Below are 18,943 nucleotides of genomic sequence, written 5' to 3'. Positions count from 1 at the left end.
TTTAAGCTGCCTGATTATTGCAAATTTAGGACACAGTCCTTACTTAGCTAGCACCATCCCTGACTACAATGGGAGATTTTTGCCTAAGTAGGAATTGCAGAATTGCACCCTTAAACGCTACCTGGAATACTTGTGCAGTGACACACACACTAATGAGAGAGGTAGTGAATCAGCAGGCAGTGAATAGTGGTTTTGTATTTCCTTGCTGGAAACTTAATTTTTTAGGAAAATGAACATGATATCTGGCTTGTTCTGATCAGTAACTGTCTTGCCCCATAAAACTATATGAGATGGGAATAATTTCCAAGGCTGTGATCCATAAGACAAATGGAACATGGATACTTTAACTGTGACCTCTTCAGATTAAGGCATAGGTACAATACATTAGCAGAAATGAGCATTCTTCACTTCTCTGTAGTAGCTGCAGGGCTCCAGGCTTGTACACTTTCCTTTGCACTAATCTCTAGATCATGTCAACATTCAGAAAGTCTTTAAATATCGGAGATTTTTTTAAACTTTCACTTGAAGTCTGTTTTTCCTGGGACATCTTAATTGTCAACTTTTAAGCATGGAGGATGGGAATTAAACAAGGAAGTCACATAATTTTAGTAGGACTTATGTAGCTAATTCTCCACAAATCACTTGAAGCTTTACCCTGGTAAGGCAAGAGGCTCAAACTTTGCCCAGCTGAGCATCACACTGGCAAACTTCCCAAGAGCTCAACGCCACCCATAGCTCACATAAAATGGATCAGATTGTAGCTATCCTCATCTTTAATATGGAGTGCTGGCCCACAGGCTCTGTCGTGATCCAACCAATTTCTGCTTTGTGAACAAGAGTATAGCTCGCAGGGACCTGTTCTCTCATGCAGGTTGCTTCCAGTATTAAAGGTGATCATGGCAAGGCCTGCCTTGTAGAAATCTATTGGCCAAACTTTGGCCACTCCTGCCTTAACCAGTGACCTGGTATTTTAATCTTGCTTTGGAAGTGAAACCGAGATGAGATTCCCAAGACCTCCTTTGGTGCTGATGTTGTGTAATCACCTCTAAGAAATAGCTTCACATTGTTTCCACAATACAAAATATCCATTTTATAGAAAGTGTTGTAGCAATAGCTTCTAGGAGAAATCCAAACCAGGGCTAGAAAATGGCCAGGAAGACCTACAACTGGCTGACTATTTATTGAACATCGTGATCGAATTCCTCTGCTATTTATCTGTTTTAATTTATTTAAATGACAGGATGACTTCATGTCATTAGTAATTGTAAGATGGGTAAATTCAGGCCTGAGTTAAAACTGTTTGTGTTTTAACAGTACAGGTTTTGGGTGGGGGTAGGGGGGGAAGAAGTCAAGTTTCCAAGTCTGTTTGTGGTGAAAAACTGCCTTTTGTAGGTTTACTATTGATTATATTGTCCATGTACTAATTGAGAATAGACTAATCTGAAATGTGTGTAGGGAGGAAGAGATTAAGGTGACACTAGTTGAAACTGAAGGTCAAATGGTTTTATAAAATGATAAAACATATTTTACTTTTTAAAAATTAAGTTAAATTCTAGAATTCAAAATTAAATATACTTTAATGGATTTCATTTATATATTTTTAAAGTTACATTTTATTTTTTCCTTCCCTGCATTTTTATTTTTCAGTGGGTGAAACTGCCAAGTATTTTGTCTTGATTATGCATATTTTTATTTGGTAATAAATTCTATCAGTCCTTAGCTGACTGTAATATTTTAAATATCTTGAACTGAAAAGGTCTCATGGAAGGTACCCCAGAGAAACTTTCTTTATAAAAACACAAAGGATAAAGGAAAGCTACTATGGGTGATGGGGGGGGGGGGGGGGTGTTTTTAAATGAGTCTAAAATAAATAAATCTTTGCCTGAAATCATTTGATCTTTAGATTTATTTTTTAAAATATATATCTGGCTTATCTTGTGATTTGACTGGTTGGGGCTATTTGAAAAAGAAAACATTAGAAGAACTTGTCTAGAAAGAGAATGTGTTGGCTTGGAAAAAGCAACATGTTAAAGTTTTGATATCATTACCACATGTTTTTCCTTTGGAAATCTCTCTTGGAGCCCTTCACATGCCATGTTTAACTTCTGTGTATTAAGAATATTTTCATTTCTCCTTTTCAGTGTTATCTATAATATTTTAGTTTATTTTGGATCAGTATTAGATTGTAAATATTATTCATCAGTGTACATAAAAATGATTTTACTAAAAACTTACAAGGTATGTGGCTTTTTTGTTTGGATCGGGGCTGAATTAAAATCTTTGTAGACCAGAAGGGAGAAAGGGACAATCCTGTGGACAACACCCATGACAACTAATTCTTAGTTCTGCCACAGATATGCCTCACTAGAAGTCATCTGACCTCTCTGCTTCAGTTTTACCTACCTGTAGTAAAATGGAATAGCCACATTCCTTTGTACCTCACAAGAACGCTGGGAGGTCCAATATATTCATATTTATTAAGTGCTTTGAAATAAACGGTGCTGTGTTTAAGGGCAAACAACAAATTGGGCTAGACAAAGCACCAGAAAATAGAGGTAGGTGACAGTCTCACACTGACAACAGGTGGGGCAAGATAACTAGACACATCTCTGCCTCCCTGTAGATGGCAGCATTATACAGTCTAATAACAGCTTAGCCCCATTCTAGCAGAGTATGTCTGACTTACTGTTGTGATAACTTTTGAGTTGGGGAGGAAAAGTTGATGGGTTTCTACTGGGGTAGCTAGGACTCCATGTAATGTTTTAAATCTCATGTCTCCTTTTAGATTCAGTGACCCCACACTGTCAAGGTATTCTTGGAAGCAAGAACTAGTTACTCTTATTTACTTAATGAGTTGCATATCTAAAAAGGAAAACTTTCACAAGGCATTATATTACATTAAAGAAAATGAAACTGAAGCAAAGGACGGCATTGCAAGGTTTTGAGTTCACTTTGCTGAGATTTCTGGCTGGAATGAGGTTGATTTTATAAGAACCTTATAGAAAATGGGAACTGTCCCAAGATTTCCAGTAGAATTTTGTTCAATCTTTCAGTAAAGAACCCTATCTATTAGGAGACTGATGTTTCTCCTTGCCTCTTGGGTAGTTAGTGAACTCATACTTCAGTGTATTACAGTCTGTATTTGATATCAATCATATCTTCAGAGCCCTGTTAGAATATGGCAGGAAGAGAGGGAAACACTGTCCAAAGACGTGCTAATTGGCCTTGATGCTATATCTGGACACCAACCCAGCCAGGACCTTGTCAGTGAAAAATGCTAAAGAAATCTCCACACTCCTAAAGTTGACAAGGAGCAGAGAGGAGGTGTGTGTGTGGTGAAGATAGGCAGCTGGGATGGTAGGAGATGGAGAAGACAGTGACAGCAACATCAGGGCACTGCTGCCTTTCCAACCCACTCTCCATTGTAAATATTAAATGAGGACCTCACTGTTCAGTAAAACCATTTTTAAGCATTAGCATAATAGAAAGTGTGTGGCTATTTGGTCTATAAAGTGTTACTATGCTGCTGGAGGAAGGAAGAAAGAACAGCCCTAAAAAGTCCTGGTAACTTAAGAGATTACAAAAACATGAACAAGCTGTAGATTGTACCGGGCAGGAAGCATACAGCCTTTTATTTTCTCACCCTACTGTGAAAATATCTGTCATGAAGGAAGGTTGCATTGCTCAAAGCTTGCCCCACCCACTTTCCAAAAATATAAAGTGTCAGAATATGATTGAGTAGCAACAGAATGTGCAGAAAAGGGCATTACAGTCAGCCTCTTATTAGCCAGTGCACCAAAAACATTAATAACCCATGGTGCGGCTTGTTGCTATATTAGGGCCCAATTAGTGACTGAGGCACTGTTCCCCGCCCTGTATCTTTCCATTACCTTCATTCCCAATTTACATACAGTAGAAGCCCAGCGATTCAAAACTCCATTTCTAACAAGCTGCTTTTCTGGCCCATGTGCCACTGATTCAGGATGATCTCACCAAAATTGGATGCGGCCCAAGTGGAATGTATGATTACCATCCTACTATACCTTAACTGGTGGCTTCGGGTAAGGAGATAATTTGATTGATACTTAAGGATGCCACACATCCCATCAGTGACAATTACATGCCCATCCCTGCCGGGGGGAACACACGGTGGCATTCTCAGCCCTTCTTCCCTTTGAGCATCATGATGTAGAATGTTCACGTTCAAAGAGGCACAAAGAAAAACAGCCGCCATCTGGACCATTCCACTACGGCAGACGTCCTGGGACGGCCATTTTAAAAGCGTTTTCCTCTTCCCAGTTAAGGAGCCTACATTTCCTTTCATATTAGAGAGATTTGTTAGCATTTCGGTGCTGTATAAATAGCGAGATGGGCTTTCCGCTTTGCCTCCTGCTTTATTATATGTAGTACTGCACTGCCAGAGAGAGCACCCCCAAAAATAGGAAGGAGACAGATAAGGAGGCGGCCTATAAAAATGTACGTGAAAGAGGGCAGTTAAACATGTTACTCCAGGCTTTTCTAGATGGTGATATGTAAGGAGCGTGGAGGGGCGGGGGATATAACTTGATCCTCAAAATGTTCAGAGTCACACCCCAAGAGTTCCCTTCTCTGCTCCAGTTTGGGAAACAGTGACCACAAATCAGAAAGCATTCAGTTTAATCCAGCATTAACACTGAGGTGTCTGATGGCAAGGCACGGCGTGCTGGGACAAGGGCTGCTCCTCAGACTGGGGGTATGCATCGCGCTGCTAGGGCCTCTCCTTCCCAGCACAAACTGTAGTCCTCAGCCACCTCCCGGATTTGCTTCCTATGAAGTGATAGTTCCGAGGAAGCTAGCACCGAAGGACGGCAAAGCCACCAAGGACGAGGTGTCCTATGTCATCAAGGCAGAAGGAAAGAATCACATCATTCACCTAAAGCAGAAGAAGGGATTCCTCGTCAAAAACTTCCCAGTCTTCACGTACGATGCTAGAGGGCAACTGAGGGTAGATCAGCCCCATATTCCGGACGATTGCTACTATCGTGGCTATGTGGAAGGTTCCCCAGAGTCTCTTGTGGCCCTCAGCACCTGTTCTGGACTCAGAGGGTTTCTACAGATTGGGAGCGTAAACTATGGCATTGAACCTGTGGTGACTTCCTTTACATTCCAGCACCTTCTTTATCGAGCAGAGGAGCTGGAACCCAAGCCTGCGATGTGTGGATTAACTGCCAAAGAGATCAAATATCAAGCTTCTGAAATGGAGAGTAGACAGGTTTCCAGGGGGGAGGGATTTCGTCCCTGGACACACACTAAATATCTGGAACTTCTTATTGTGGTGGACAAACTGCGGTTTGAATATTCGGGCAGAAATATAACGAATGTGTCGATGCAAGTTGTTGATGTGGTCAGTATGGTGGATGACCTTTTTTATCCTCTTCGCCTTCGTGTACTACTAACTGGACTAGAGATTTGGACAGAACGCAACCACATCCAAGTGACGCACAACATAAGTGAGGTTCTTTTCCATTTCAACCTCTGGAGAAAACGTCACATTTATCCACGTGCACCACATGATGTAGGACACCTGTTTGTCTATATGAACTTTGGAGCAAATATTGGGAAATCGTACTTGAACAGTGTCTGTGATAAGAAACGGGCGTCGGGTGTCGAAGGATTCATGCATGGCCCTTCAAAAGAGTTTGCTATGCTTGTTGCCCATGAGTTGGGACATAATATTGGCATGAAACATGATGGAAAAGAGTGCACATGTGCCAAAGAGAGTACCTGCATCATGAATGCGCATCATGCAGAAGTCCATCTATTCAGTAACTGCAGTTCTAGAGACTATTTTGACCTAATAGTGTCAGGGCAAGGACGCTGTCTGAACAACATCCCGGAAATTGAAAAACTATTTCATCTGCAGCATTGTGGCAACTTCATAGTAGACCCTGGAGAAGAATGTGATTGTGGCTCCAAAAGGCAATGTGAAAAGGACCCTTGCTGTGATCACACTTGCCAATTGAAGCCAGGGGCTATTTGTGATTTTGGACAGTGCTGTCACAAATGTCAGTTTCTTCCAGAAGGAAGCACATGTAGACAAAGTACAAACGAATGCGACCTGCCTGAGTATTGCAATGGGACTTCGCCGTGGTGCCAAGCGGATGTGTATGTGCAAGATGGGACTGTATGCAGTGACAATGGCTACTGTTTCCATGGGTTTTGCTCCACTCACAATTTACAATGTCAACACATCTTTGGCAAAACAGCAAGCGTTGCCCCAGAAAGTTGCTTCAAAGAAGTGAATTCAAAAGGGGATCGGTTTGGCAACTGCGGGGGGGACGGGGCAGATGTTAAGTTTGAGAAATGTAAATTGGAAAACATCCTGTGCGGAAGGGTGCAGTGTGTGAATGTAAAGAGACTGCCGTGGGGGGAGGATCATACAACCCTAATTCAAACGCCTTTGGCTAATATGTGGTGTTGGGGCACAGACTTTCATATGGGGATGGAGGTCTCTGATACTGGGATAGTAGAAGATGGCACAAAGTGTGGTACCAACAAGATTTGTATTAACCACACGTGTGTCAATGAGACAACAGTACTGACATCAAACTGTACGGTAAAGACATGCCGTGGCCGAGGGGTTTGCAATAATAATGGGAACTGCCACTGTAAGGATGGCTGGGCCCCTCCAAACTGTCAGTTCGCCGGCTTTGGAGGAAGCATTGACAGTGGGCCCCCACCGCTTTCCAAAGTTGGGCTTTTTACTTTTATCGGGACCATTCTGGGAATAACCATTGCTGTCGCCATCGTCGCTGCCGCTATCGCTGTGGTACTTAAAAAACCTACAGCAAAAATGTTTCGTAGCGTAGCTGAAAGACTTGGGCGAAAAAATCCACCGCCAGGGAGCCAGCAAAAATAAGGCAGCGATAGCCTCAAAAAGCCAGTGCAGAGTGGAAAGTCCATTGTTTAGGGTGTCTCAGGGCAGTTGTGGTGGAAAAGCCTGGGGAACCCTGCCAGAGAATCAATGGGTCTAGATTACTAGTTTCAGCAGGATGCGTGTAAATGTACTTTATATGCACACACACACACACAGACTCATGCGCACACACTTTTGGCAGTTAGTTCTGGTTTAAATATTTAAATAAACTTGGTCTTTGAATCAATAGCAAAGCGGTCAATGAATTAAAAAACCCAAAGGATTTAAATCTATTTACCACTCTCACCAACACCCACCCCGAGGCCCTAAGCAAACTGAGCACCCCTCTCCACAGCTTGTCTGTGCCAGGGTTTGTAACTGGGGGCTCTGACCAGAATCTGGCAGCCTTGCGTCCCCGCTCATCGCCAATGTGTGTCTTTCTAATACTATGTAAGAGACACACAAGCTGGCAGAGCAGGGGCCTGAGGCCTGACTGGGAGGTTTAAAAACTAAATGTTTAGGGCCAAGGCTCCTATTTTTTTGCCATTTTTCTTCACAACCCACCGTTATTTTCCCCCCTCAGCAGAGGCTGGCACCTAATATCATTCCCTTCAACGAAAGCCCTCTTTCCAAATGGCCGTCATCTCTCCCTGTTCTCAATGAGACAGAAGCCCAGGCCGCCCTCAGTTAAGATGGCTGCCATTTCCCTACAGCCTGTGAAGGGGAGCCTTTAGGCTGAACAGAAATGGACCCCGTCCATCCCCCCCCCCCATTATTTCCAGTGGGACTAAAGTTATGCTGCCTGGCGGAAGATGGTGGCCCCATCTTCTGCGAGGAGGCAGAGAGGGGCACTATGAAGAACGGGGCAGGGGAGGAGGGGGAAGAAAGGGTCAGGGAATCCATGGGAAGGACATGAGTGTGGGTTGGATGCACATGGGAGAAAACAGGGGCGCTAAGGAAGAAGCCACGGAGGCTTTCCAAAGAGAGTCAGGAGAGAGAGACGGGTTAGCGATAAGGACAAAAGATAGCGAGGGATAAATGGCAGCAAATCCTACCCCCGGCCTAGGAGAGGAGCAGGCAAGTGGAAGCCCCCTCTTTTTTTGGCCGTTCCGGCTGAATTTTGACTCTGCCATGAGCCCACAGAAAATTGGCGTGGGGGCAGCTTCCCCCTATCGGCTCAAACATCAGAAGGCAGGTCGTAATAAACAGTCATTTAAAAAAAAAAAAAAAAGTCTGACTTTAAAACCGTCTCCTGCTACGTGGGGCTCTGAGTCAGGATTTTGAAACGTTTGTTTTTGGCAGTACAGCTGCTGCTGGCCCACATTCATTTCCCCCTTCACCAGCCCGTATTTCAAGCTTCACACCGCCCCCCCCCCCCAGGCCCAGCACAGTCGCGACCGAGCACCATGTTCACCAACTTAGCCCCTTCCAGCACCTCGAAGGATTTCCCCAAGCACATGCCGCTCGTTAGCGTACGCAGGGAAGGAGTTTGGGAAAGGAGGTACTGGAAGCCTGACATGGCTGAGGGACACTTACGGTTGGGATGTGCACTGTGGGGCACAGGAAGTGGAGTGGCGCTAAGTTCAATGCTAGGTACCATTTCATTTCAGTCTCGGAGTAGTGTCACGTAAGCCCTATGCACTAACAGCACGCCAAGGACGTGTGTGAATTGTACCTTGACTAGCAGCACAAGCTCCTGGAAGTGCTGACGCAAGGAACCGGGCACAGCTAGGCTAGCCTGGCGGTGGTTTGTGGCCTCACTTGGAAAAGTGCTAGGAATTTTCCACCTCCATCAAAGTCCTACATAATCTTTATTGGAAAGCCCCGAAGTCCATCTCTGCCCAGCCGCACCCAGCTGCGTTCTGCGCCCCGCTCTGCCCAGAGCCACGTGCCGTAGAATGTTCACGTTCAAAGAGGCACCAAGCCAAACAACTGCCATCTTGGCCCTTCCATGGCAGGAGGAAATTCAGAAGTTAAATCTAGAACATGGGGTTGGGTTGTTGTTTTGGTTTTGCCAGTTTACAAGCCTGAATTTCCTTGCATAAGGAGGTTTGGCTTGAGGCTGATCTGGAGCACGAAATAGATGGGGGAGGAGGGCACATTATGCCCACTAAAGCTCAGCGAGACAGTTGGCAGAGGCCATGGGCAGCAGCTGGATGTAGAAAGAGGAGCATAACCTGTGGCTTTTTAAGATGCTGGGCTGGCGTGGGTGAAGGAGCCACTCGCTGACTGAATTAATGGCAGTGCTGCTGAGTTAACACCCCACCCCCCAAGAGTTTCCTTCTCCACTCCAGTTTGGGAAACAGCGACCATAAATCGGATCCGGAAAGTGCTGAGGTGTCTGATGGCAAGGCACGGCATGCTGGGACAAAGGCTGCTCCTCAGACTGGGGGTATGCATCGCGCTACTAGGGCCTCTCCTTCCCAGCACAAACTGTAGTCCTCAGCCACCTCCCGGATTTGCTTCCTATGAAGTGATAGTTCCGAGGAAGCTAGCACCGAAGGACGGCAAAGCCACCAAGGACGAGGTGTCCTATATCATCAAGGCAGAAGGAAAGCAGCACATCGTTCACCTAAAGCAGAAGAAGGGATTCCTCGTCAAAAACTTCCCAGTCTTCACGTACAATGCTAGAGGGCAACTGAGGGTAGATCAGCCCCATGTTCCGGACGATTGCTACTATCGTGGCTATGTGGAAGGTTCCCCAGAGTCTCTTGTGGCCCTCAGCACCTGTTCTGGACTCCGAGGGTTTCTACAGATCGGGAGCGTAAACTATGGCATCGAACCCGTGGTGACTTCCTTTACATTCCAGCACCTTCTTTATCGAGCAGAGGAGCTGGAACCCAAGCCTGCGATGTGTGGCATAACTGATGGCGAGAGAAGACATCCAGCAGCAGTAATGGAGACTGAGAAGGACTTAATAGAGAAAGACGTGTCTTTAAGATTCAGACACACCAGATACGTTGAGCTCTTTATAGTGGTGGACAAAAAACTATTTGACTATCACGGGAGAAACGAAACCAATATGACGTATCTAGTTGTTGACACCGTCAACATGGCAGATGCTCATTATTACCCTCTAAAGACGCGTGTACTTCTAATCGGTCTAGAGATCTGGACGCAAAGCAACCGTATTAGTATTCCTCAGGACATTAGGTCGCTTCTTTACAGTTTTAATGACTGGAGAAGACTTAATCTTTCTCCTCGGGTGAAACATGATGCTGCACACCTATTTGTTTATAAAAAATTTGGATGGCTAGTTGGGAGGGCATATGTAAGTGGGATCTGTGATAATTTTCATGCATCAGGAGTTGAAGCATACATTTTTAATACTCCAATACTCTTTTCAAAGGTTCTCTCTCATGAACTGGGTCATAATCTTGGCATGGAGCATGATGACAAAAGTTGTATGTGTGGCAAATACAAAAGCTGCATTATGAATGAAGCTGGTTCAAGAACCAGTCTATTCAGTAACTGCAGTAAAAAGTATTATTTAGATCTATTGGATAAAGGAAATGGATACTGTTTGTTTAACATCCCTGAACCTCACAAACTTTTTAAAATTGAGCGCTGTGGTAACAAAGTAGTGGACCAAGGAGAAGAATGTGATTGTGGGAACCTACGACAATGTAGAACTGATCCTTGTTGCCATTATAATTGCACACTGAAGCCAGGAGCTTTTTGTTCTGTTGGACAGTGCTGTAGAAAATGTAAGTTTCTTCCACAAGGAAAAACATGTCGAAGAAGTGCAGATGAGTGTGACCTGCCTGAGTATTGCAATGGGAGTTTTGAGTGGTGTCCTGAAGATGCGTATGTGCATGATGGAACTTCATGCAGTGACAACGGCTACTGTTATCAAGGGAAATGCTCCACCCATAATTTACAGTGTCAAAGTATCTTTGGGAGAGGAACTAAAGCTGCTCCAGAAAGTTGCTTCAGTGCACTGAACTTAAAAGCTGATCGGTTCGGCAACTGTGGGGGTGATGGGAAAGAAGCTGCGTTTGAGAAATGTAAACATGGTAACATCTTGTGTGGGAGAGTGCAGTGTGTGAATGTAAAACATATACCCATCTTGGAGGAACACACAACCATAATTCAAACCCCGGTGGGCGATACGTGGTGTTGGGGCACAGACTATCACGCAGGGATCGATATCGTGGATATTGGAGTAGTGGCAGATGGCACAACCTGTGGCACAACAAAGATTTGTATGAACCGGACGTGTCTTGATGCCTCGGTGATCAAAACAGATTGTGACGAGGAAGCAAAGTGCTACGGGAGAGGGGTTTGCAACAACAATAAAAACTGCCACTGTAAAGTGGGCTGGGCCCCTCCAAACTGTCAGTTCCATGGCTTTGGAGGAAGCATTGACAGTGGCCCTGCCCCGTATGCCAAGGCTGATATTGCAGAGATAATGAGTGGCAAAAACCTGGGGACTTTTTTGGGAATAGTCGTTCCTGCCATCGTTGTCCTCAGTGCACTTGTTGTTGCTGCAGTAATATTTAAAAAGTCTATACTAGCGTTCGTGCGCAGGACATTACCCCAGCCAAGAAGTCGGCCAGCAGGGAATGAAGCAAGAAGTTTGCAGACTGAAGGCAACATGAGTTCATGAAAGTGAATGCAGAATGCAACGTCCATAATTTAGAGTTTGAGTGCTGCCTTGGGGAGGCTGGTGGTCCCAGCTGGAGCATCAATAGATCCGGTTTACTAGTTCAGGGAGTTCATTTAAAGTTACAAGCTAGTGGCATTAGCATTATATCTTCTGTTGAGGACTACATAAACTTACATTTCTTTATTTATACCCAAACCAAACTTATTTAAAAACTTACCAAATAAGCGTGAAGGTTTTACAGCAGTTTATCTTTTCAGCTCAGCACAGAATTTGAAAAAAGATAATAAAGTAGGTTCTTACTAATTAAACGGAGTGGCTGGAAGATCACATGGCAAATTACTTATTTCAGTTCATGAAAGGTTTTAAAGAGACCCAGCTGAAGCTCTGGCTCTTTGGCATAAATGATAAGACAACTGACCCCAGGCGAGCCAACAAAACTCCCCACCTCTACCAAACTTCAGCCCTTATCAATCCCAGCTGTCTGCAAAAGCCAGGTAGAGGGATGCACCATGTAGTGTGCCAGCTGACACAGGACCTATTTAGAATGAAGGAGGGGAGCTAGCTCCGAAGCTTTGTGTGTCCTAATGGAGAATGTAAATTAGTGAGTAAGCAAACAACTACTACTAACAATCAAAGCTGCTTCCTCCCAGAGTGTACCTTGCACCTGCTGATGTTATAGAGCTGGACATATCAAGGCTGATAATGTACTAGATAAGATAAGATGATAATGATAAGACTAGAAATGTACTTCTTTCTAAATCAGCCCGGTGGATGTAACGCATGTAACCCAATCACTAAGGCTTTCTCTCGGCCACATGCAGATGAGCCGACTTCTCTGGCAAGTAACTAGAGTGGCTTCTGGGTACAAGAGGGGGCAGCTGAATAGCATGAAAGGCAGCTTGTTCTAGGGGACTAAGCATGAGAGATTTGTCGACAGTGGGAAAACTAGTAGTGTTATTTAGCAAGTTTAAACACTTATTTATCCAGTGTAGATAAATCCACTGAGAGCAAAATACACTTGCATCCTATTCCTTTCTCTGATACCTTCCATGGCCTTGGAAAGTCACCGAACATCTCTGCCTCATTCTCCACCCTCTTTCAGTATCTCTGTCTATAAAATGGGGACAATAACATTGACATGTTTACAACAAAAGAAAGTAGACAGTGGTGATAAAAATCAATGAATCTGAGTAATCATTAACTAGTTTAAGGCCACTGATCATCTAATCAGACCTGGTACATAACAGAGCATTTCACCCAGCTATTCTGCATGAAGTCCATAACTTGTTTGAGCTATACTGTATCTTTTAAAAGGACGTCCAGTTACAATTTACAGACTTCAATTATGTGGAAATAGTGACATCCCTCGGTAAATTATTCCAATGGTTAATTACAGTGCAAGATAGAACTGGGTGGTTATTTCTCTGCACTTGTCTATCTTCACCTTCCAGCCATTTATCTTCTTTTACCATCGTCTGCTTAAGAGCTTTACTCTCAGAAACCTTTTCCCTTACAATTTCTTACAGACCATGACAAGTCACCTCTTACTGGTGATGATTTTACAGACCATTATCCAAGAGAAGGGGGATTTGATCAACTAAATAAGTTGAACTGCTTTAGTCTCACTGTAAGGCAGGCTTTCCAGACCTCGTATCATTCTTGGTAAAGAGCTCTACTGTGTAAGTGCTAAAATTCACCAGTGTGTACAGAAACCCTCCAATGGCTGTGGCCCCTGGACTCCTAACTTATTTGGAGAAGTGTCCTTGAAAACCCTTTTAAATGTTGTCATCTACCCACTTTCTCCAGCCTCAGCAGCCGGGGCTGCGCATCTCCTTCTGTGGGAGGCTGGGCATGGCATGGAGATACCATCAACCCCTTTCCACATACTAGGAAACCCGTGTTCTGGGATTATCCCAAAGAATCATCACATTGTTCCTCACCGAACTCCTAGGGCTAGTCTGTGCATAGCAATGTGATCATGGTAGGAAGAATTCAATTTTGATGGAAGAGGAGGGGGATGAAAACCCCTCACACACGAGTCCACACAGAAAGGGACACAGCAGCTCTGAGTATGAAACGTTTGCTAAGAATGAAGTCTAAGACATCAACAACACTTGACAGGAGCTGAGCCGCTATCATATCCTCCTTATATACAGGGCAGATTGCAGGGCTCTGTTACATGCCATGCCACCTTGTGGCTAAACTTAATACTTTTCACAACCTGTTTAGGTGCTTTTGAGTATCTCATTAGGCATCTATATGGATCTTTAGGCACCTAAATACCTATGGAAATCAGGCCCTCAGTGACTGAAGCTTTGCTGAGAAGTGGGGCAAAACCATTCAAAGAGAACTACTTAACTGGCAGGCACGGAACAATGATGTAAATATTAAGTGGTGCACAAACCCAGAGTAACTCCATTGAACAAAGGGGAAAACACATGTTAGCAATAAATTAACCAATTTAATTTAAGACCTTTCTTATGCCTGGAAGGTATGATATTCAGAATGATTCCTGACTGCCCCATGAGTGACAGGGTGATACATTTCTAACACAGAACTTGGGTCTGCCGAAAATATTATTTTAGTATTAATTAATAAATGAAGTGTTGTAGAATGTGTACTCCACAAAACACAGCTCTTTAGTGAGGATGGTATTAAAACAAATGTGCTAAGCAGCCATCCAGCCCACCAGCCTAGAAAGTGAAAGGAACAAAGCAGCCAGAGATCCAAAATGATTATCAAAGAATCACAGAAGTTAATGACAGAAAAGCCCTCACTTGTCTCTCTCCAGTTAGATTTAAGTCAGCCAGTCACTAGAATCCGGTGTGTCCATCAATTAGATTGTAAACTCCTTGGGGTAGGGATCTGACTTGTGCTTTTGGAGAAGTGCCCTTTATGCTGATAGGTGCCATAAAATAAATTCCTAATAATAATAAAATCCATCTCCATGTCCCACGTAGGCCAATCCCAATCAGGACCGGATTGCCTCCTATAGTATATTTTTCCACTGTCTTGTTTATTCCAGCTTCAACACCTCAAGGTGATGCTGCCATCTCTTTAGGGGAGACCGGTCTCTATTTACACACTGAAACTGATAAAATTTCTGTAGCTATTTGAAAGGGTCTGCAAACCCCAATACATAATGTTGGCCCACTGCCCTTCCTGCAGGGGATTCAGGTAGCTATAGTCTAAACTCCTCTTTATCCTCAGTCACATGTTGTAGACTGTTCACTTTCAAACAGACATGGAAGGAGGAAAAGAAATACTGTTTGAGACATCCCATTGCAGCAGGAGATTCAGAGGCAAAGTCCAAAATACTTTTCTTCTTCTTCCCAGAGTCGGAGCCTGAATTTCCTATCATGCTACAGAAGTCTGTCAGTATCTCAGTTCTTCAGAATAGAGCAAAGAGGGGGCTTTAGCTGGCCTGTGGCTTTTTGCTACGTGGTATCGCCCTTCACAATTTCTTCTATCCTCCTCCAATAACCGCCTCAGGTGTTTTACAAGCACTGGCAATCATGGTTGGGTAGAACTCCTAAAACAAGGCCTTCCGCTGAAGTCTAGGTTGAACTAGAGCCTGCAATATGGTCATCCAAGTGCTGCAGCTGCATGCATTCACCGGGTCCTAACTCTGTCCCACAATGCAGGGCTTTGGTTTTGGAGGTTACCCCCGAGCCACTGGTCTTAGCAAACATACTAAGTGAGCAGTGGCTGCAGGAGGCACTAACAGAAATTCCTGATGAATTTTTCTCTAGCTGGCAGCTAAGGGCTCAAATGCTGCAGCTGCATAACTTATGCCTGCCAGTATGCACCCAGTTGCTGGGTTGGTTTTAGAACAGAGTAATATGCATATTTGGTTTTGGGGATATTTGCCCTTTGACAGTAACCAGCAGAAACCAGTTGAAGGATTCTAATGGAGTCCCCTGGAATTTCTTCTGGGAGAGAAATAGTAACTGCAGTGACAGCAGAAGAACAGTGGATTGATTATTGGGTTGTGTGAAAAAGTCAAGACCATTGACTCAAGGTTGTTTGGATCTGACAAGTCAATCATTTGCTTTAACTAAAACCAGGTTTTCACCGCTATAAGTTGTGGAAATATGGCTTGGAACCACGTATTGTCTGTCTATTGGCATCTTTATAAACTGCCAGTGCCAGTTAACTACCATGTAGCTAAAAGAAAGTCAGAAACCTTCCACCCCTAGACTAACTATTGGAGATGGTGCGGTCTAGTGCATAGAGCACAGACCTGGAACCAAGAACTCCTGCGTTCTAATCCTGACATTGACTTGCTGCATTGCCTTGGACACGTCTCTTAGCTGCTCTGTGCCTTGGTTTCCACATCTATCAAGTGGAGACAAGACTTTCCTACCTGTCAGGATGGTCTGAAGATACATTTATTAGTTTGTACCACGTTTTGAATGTACAAAGTCCTAAGTGATATCATAAATACTGTGTGTTTGTGCTGTACTGCCCTGTGCAAGATAGAATCAGAACTGCTCATCTGTGTGTCACTGGTACTATACTGCTGACAGTGAAGGGCGAGTCTCCTTTAGCCCAAAGAGAAGGGGGACCTGTGATTGTGGAAATAAAATGTATAGGAAAAAGAGGTGCTCAGGTAACAGTGATGGGACAGTGTAAGAAGCTAGCTTGAGATCCCATTGTTGTGAGTTCAGTACATGGATATCACTGAAGTCCAAGTTGACTCTGGATTTGCTACAGGCTTTGGAAAAATTCACAGTTCTCAAAAGTCCTTTCTCCCTCTTAAACAATAGTACGACTTAGGGATGAAAATGTTAGAAAATACACAGCTAAGGCTGATTCTTGTTAGCTTGTACCCACACTTTGAATGCATCTCCTGCTAAACATTCAGGAGGATGGCACTGTAAATGCCAGCATTCCAGTGGTCAGTGCTGCTATGTTTCCTGATCTGGAAATGTTGCAGTTCAATTGTGGCTTTTCTCCCATGGTTGGAAATGAGTCAGAATCTGACTTCCTGCTCCAGCCCCATGCACAGAGGCAGAGAGGACAGACTGTGTGATTGATAGCATTTGGAGGAGTGTGAAGAACTGTCAGCACTGGCACTGACAAAATGTCATTCATGTCCTCCTAATTGGTCTTACTCCAGTGATGGCAAAGGGGTGAATACCGCAAACAGAATTGAGCCTGGCTCAGTTTTCTGAAAATCTACATCCTAAGTAACCTGGGGCCAAATGCTGAGGTCTTGACTCAGGTAAAACTTCCATGGAATAGAACTTCCACCACCTGAATGGGAACCTAAGGATTTAGGCTTCTAAACAAGGAGCTTCTGAAAACAGGGGTTGACTTATCTGTCCATAAAGCACCATGTGCACCCCTAGGGCTGTATAAATGAACAACATTACAGCCGTCAAAGGAACCAGACTCCACATTGGTATATTGGTGTTATAGAACTCAGTGAGACATGATGTGGGACACAATTGCAAGAGACCACAGAGGCCAGGAGCATGCGTGATTTTGGAGGTATGGCCATGGTAGCTGTCCAAATCTCTTCATCCTCACCACTAATTAAAACAGAGAATCAAACTTAGTCCTCTGGCACCTGCAGCTATGTCACTGTAAAGAGACATGGCAAGTTTGTTTGCTAAAGTCTCTCTAGCCCGCATTTTCATGTGGAGAGCGGTTAGTTTGTGACAGAGTTTACATGTGTTTGTTCTCTCTCTCTCTCTCATTTTCCTTAATCTGAAATAAAGTCATCATTAAAAGTACAGGTCTGATCTTGGTTTATGAGAGACAGAGCATCTATTATAGGGCAGGAGCTGCCTGGACATGTTTTGTTTGTGCCCATTGCCTTTGGTTGTGAGCACCTTGGCAGAAGGCAGCCTCAACTCAAAGAGTATTTTGGTTGAAAGGTTTCTGTGAAATGCCTACTATGTCCTGTTTAACTTGGTTTTAACTTTCTTCCTTCCTTTGGTTAAAAGTCTACTCCCTGCAGGACTGATCCATAAATGAAGCTTGTTCACATCTCTATATGCACATGGTCAGAACTAGAAGTTCAGGTTAAAAAATATATAGGCTCTGTAAATAAAAGGTTTTAACATATCAACTTTTTTTCTTTTTTTAATGTTCCCTGTAGTATTATAAGCCCAACACCAGAGCTTTGCGTTAATCCATCAAAACCAGAAAGTGAAGATGTAATGTGGTCTAGTGGTCTGGGCATAAGGAACTCCTGATCTCTAATCCTAGCTTCTGCCACTAAGTGTCTGTGTGACCTTGGGCACAGCCCTTAAACTTCTCCATGACTCAGTTTCACCATCTATAAAATGGAACAGTAGTACTGTCAAGAGGGGAGTTCCCACAGTTGGGGAAGGGGGTCCTGGGTTCCCAGCCATGTGCCTCTGCACAAATACCAACCCTTTTTCCTAGGGATTGTTAGACCCCTGAACCAATTACTTCATTTAACAACAGAACAATCCTTGTATCTAGCACAGGCAATACCAGGAGTAACAACAGGGAAGGATCTCCAGCAGGGGTTACACAAGCTCCCTTCCCCCTTGGAAAAGCGTATATCATGCAGCCCCCCCATGCCCACCTAGATAAGCACATGCTATCTGTTTGGAACCGACCCATGCCCCCATCAGTCAGTCCTACCTGCCTGGCACTCTGGAGCTGGGGTGCGCTGTGCACTCAGAATGGTGGGGTCCTGCTGAGTGGTCTCAGCTGTCCTCCCCTTGGCTCCAGGCTATGCTGTCCACATCAGTCCCTCTCTGCAATGGCCATGGCAGTTCTTGGTCCCTCTGGCCAAACCAAAATCCCCTCCAGCTGCATGCAATCCTGCTTTCCAGCCCCACCCCTTCTGCTCATTTGCCACAGCCTCCCAGGTGATCTGTACCCAGCCCCTTGGCCTGGGTTTCAAATGATGGCACTTCCCCCAGCCAATGAAGCTTGAGACTTCTGTGGCCTATAGTCTGTTCCTGTTCCGGAGTGGCGTTTGCCTCCTCCAGTAGGAGCCAGGCATTCAATAGCCAATCACTCCTGGCATTCAATAGCAGGGTGGGGGTGAAGCTCACCTGCCCTTTATCCTTGCCAGTTTTCCCTGTAGGGGAGGATCTGACTGTCCATCCAGTCCCACATCCCCATCACTTAAACATACATAATACCTCGAAGAGGCGTTGCTGGGGTAAACAGCTCATGTCTGTAAATGCTTTGAAGACTTGTGGCTCTGTAGCTGTGCTGCATATCACTCTTACAAGTGGCCCACAAGCCAGCTCCTGCTGCTCACCTTACTCCTGCACAGAGCCCTGTTGAATTAAACCGGGAGACTGGCCTAAGTACTGTCAGCTGAGCCTGACTTGGACTTGGGAGCAGAAATTAAACAAATTGGTCCGTTCATTCATTATCAAAGCCGAGTGAAGCACAACAAGTAAAGAAACAGTGTCAGTGATGAAAATCAAGTTCTGCTTTAA

General features: G+C 44.3%; 2 protein-coding genes across 2 annotated transcripts; both read left to right on the top strand.

The window, feature by feature from the left end:
• Positions 1-3,983: 3,983 nt before the first annotated feature.
• LOC137147598 (disintegrin and metalloproteinase domain-containing protein 20-like) lies at positions 3,984-6,898 on the top strand. The gene is made up of 3 exons (XM_067539933.1): positions 3,984-4,061; positions 4,408-4,532; positions 4,618-6,898. Exons 1-3 carry the CDS (start codon positions 3,984-3,986, stop codon positions 6,896-6,898), a joined length of 2,484 nt encoding a protein of 827 aa, XP_067396034.1.
• Positions 6,899-9,032: 2,134 nt separating this feature from the next.
• Positions 9,033-11,504, top strand: LOC137147597 (disintegrin and metalloproteinase domain-containing protein 9-like). Its single transcript, XM_067539932.1, has one exon. The coding sequence runs from the start codon at positions 9,240-9,242 to the stop codon at positions 11,502-11,504; it is 2,265 nt and encodes a 754-aa protein (XP_067396033.1). The 5' UTR covers positions 9,033-9,239.
• Positions 11,505-18,943: the final 7,439 nt, after the last annotated feature.

The sequence above is a fragment of the Emydura macquarii genome, unplaced genomic scaffold, assembly GCF_026122565.2.
Source record: "Emydura macquarii macquarii isolate MOO-44397 ecotype Brisbane River unplaced genomic scaffold, CSIRO-AGI_Emac_v2 contig_554, whole genome shotgun sequence".
Lineage (NCBI taxonomy): Eukaryota > Metazoa > Chordata > Testudines > Chelidae > Emydura > Emydura macquarii.
Note: the sequence above shows the minus strand (reverse complement) of the source record. Positions and strands in the feature narration are given on the sequence as shown.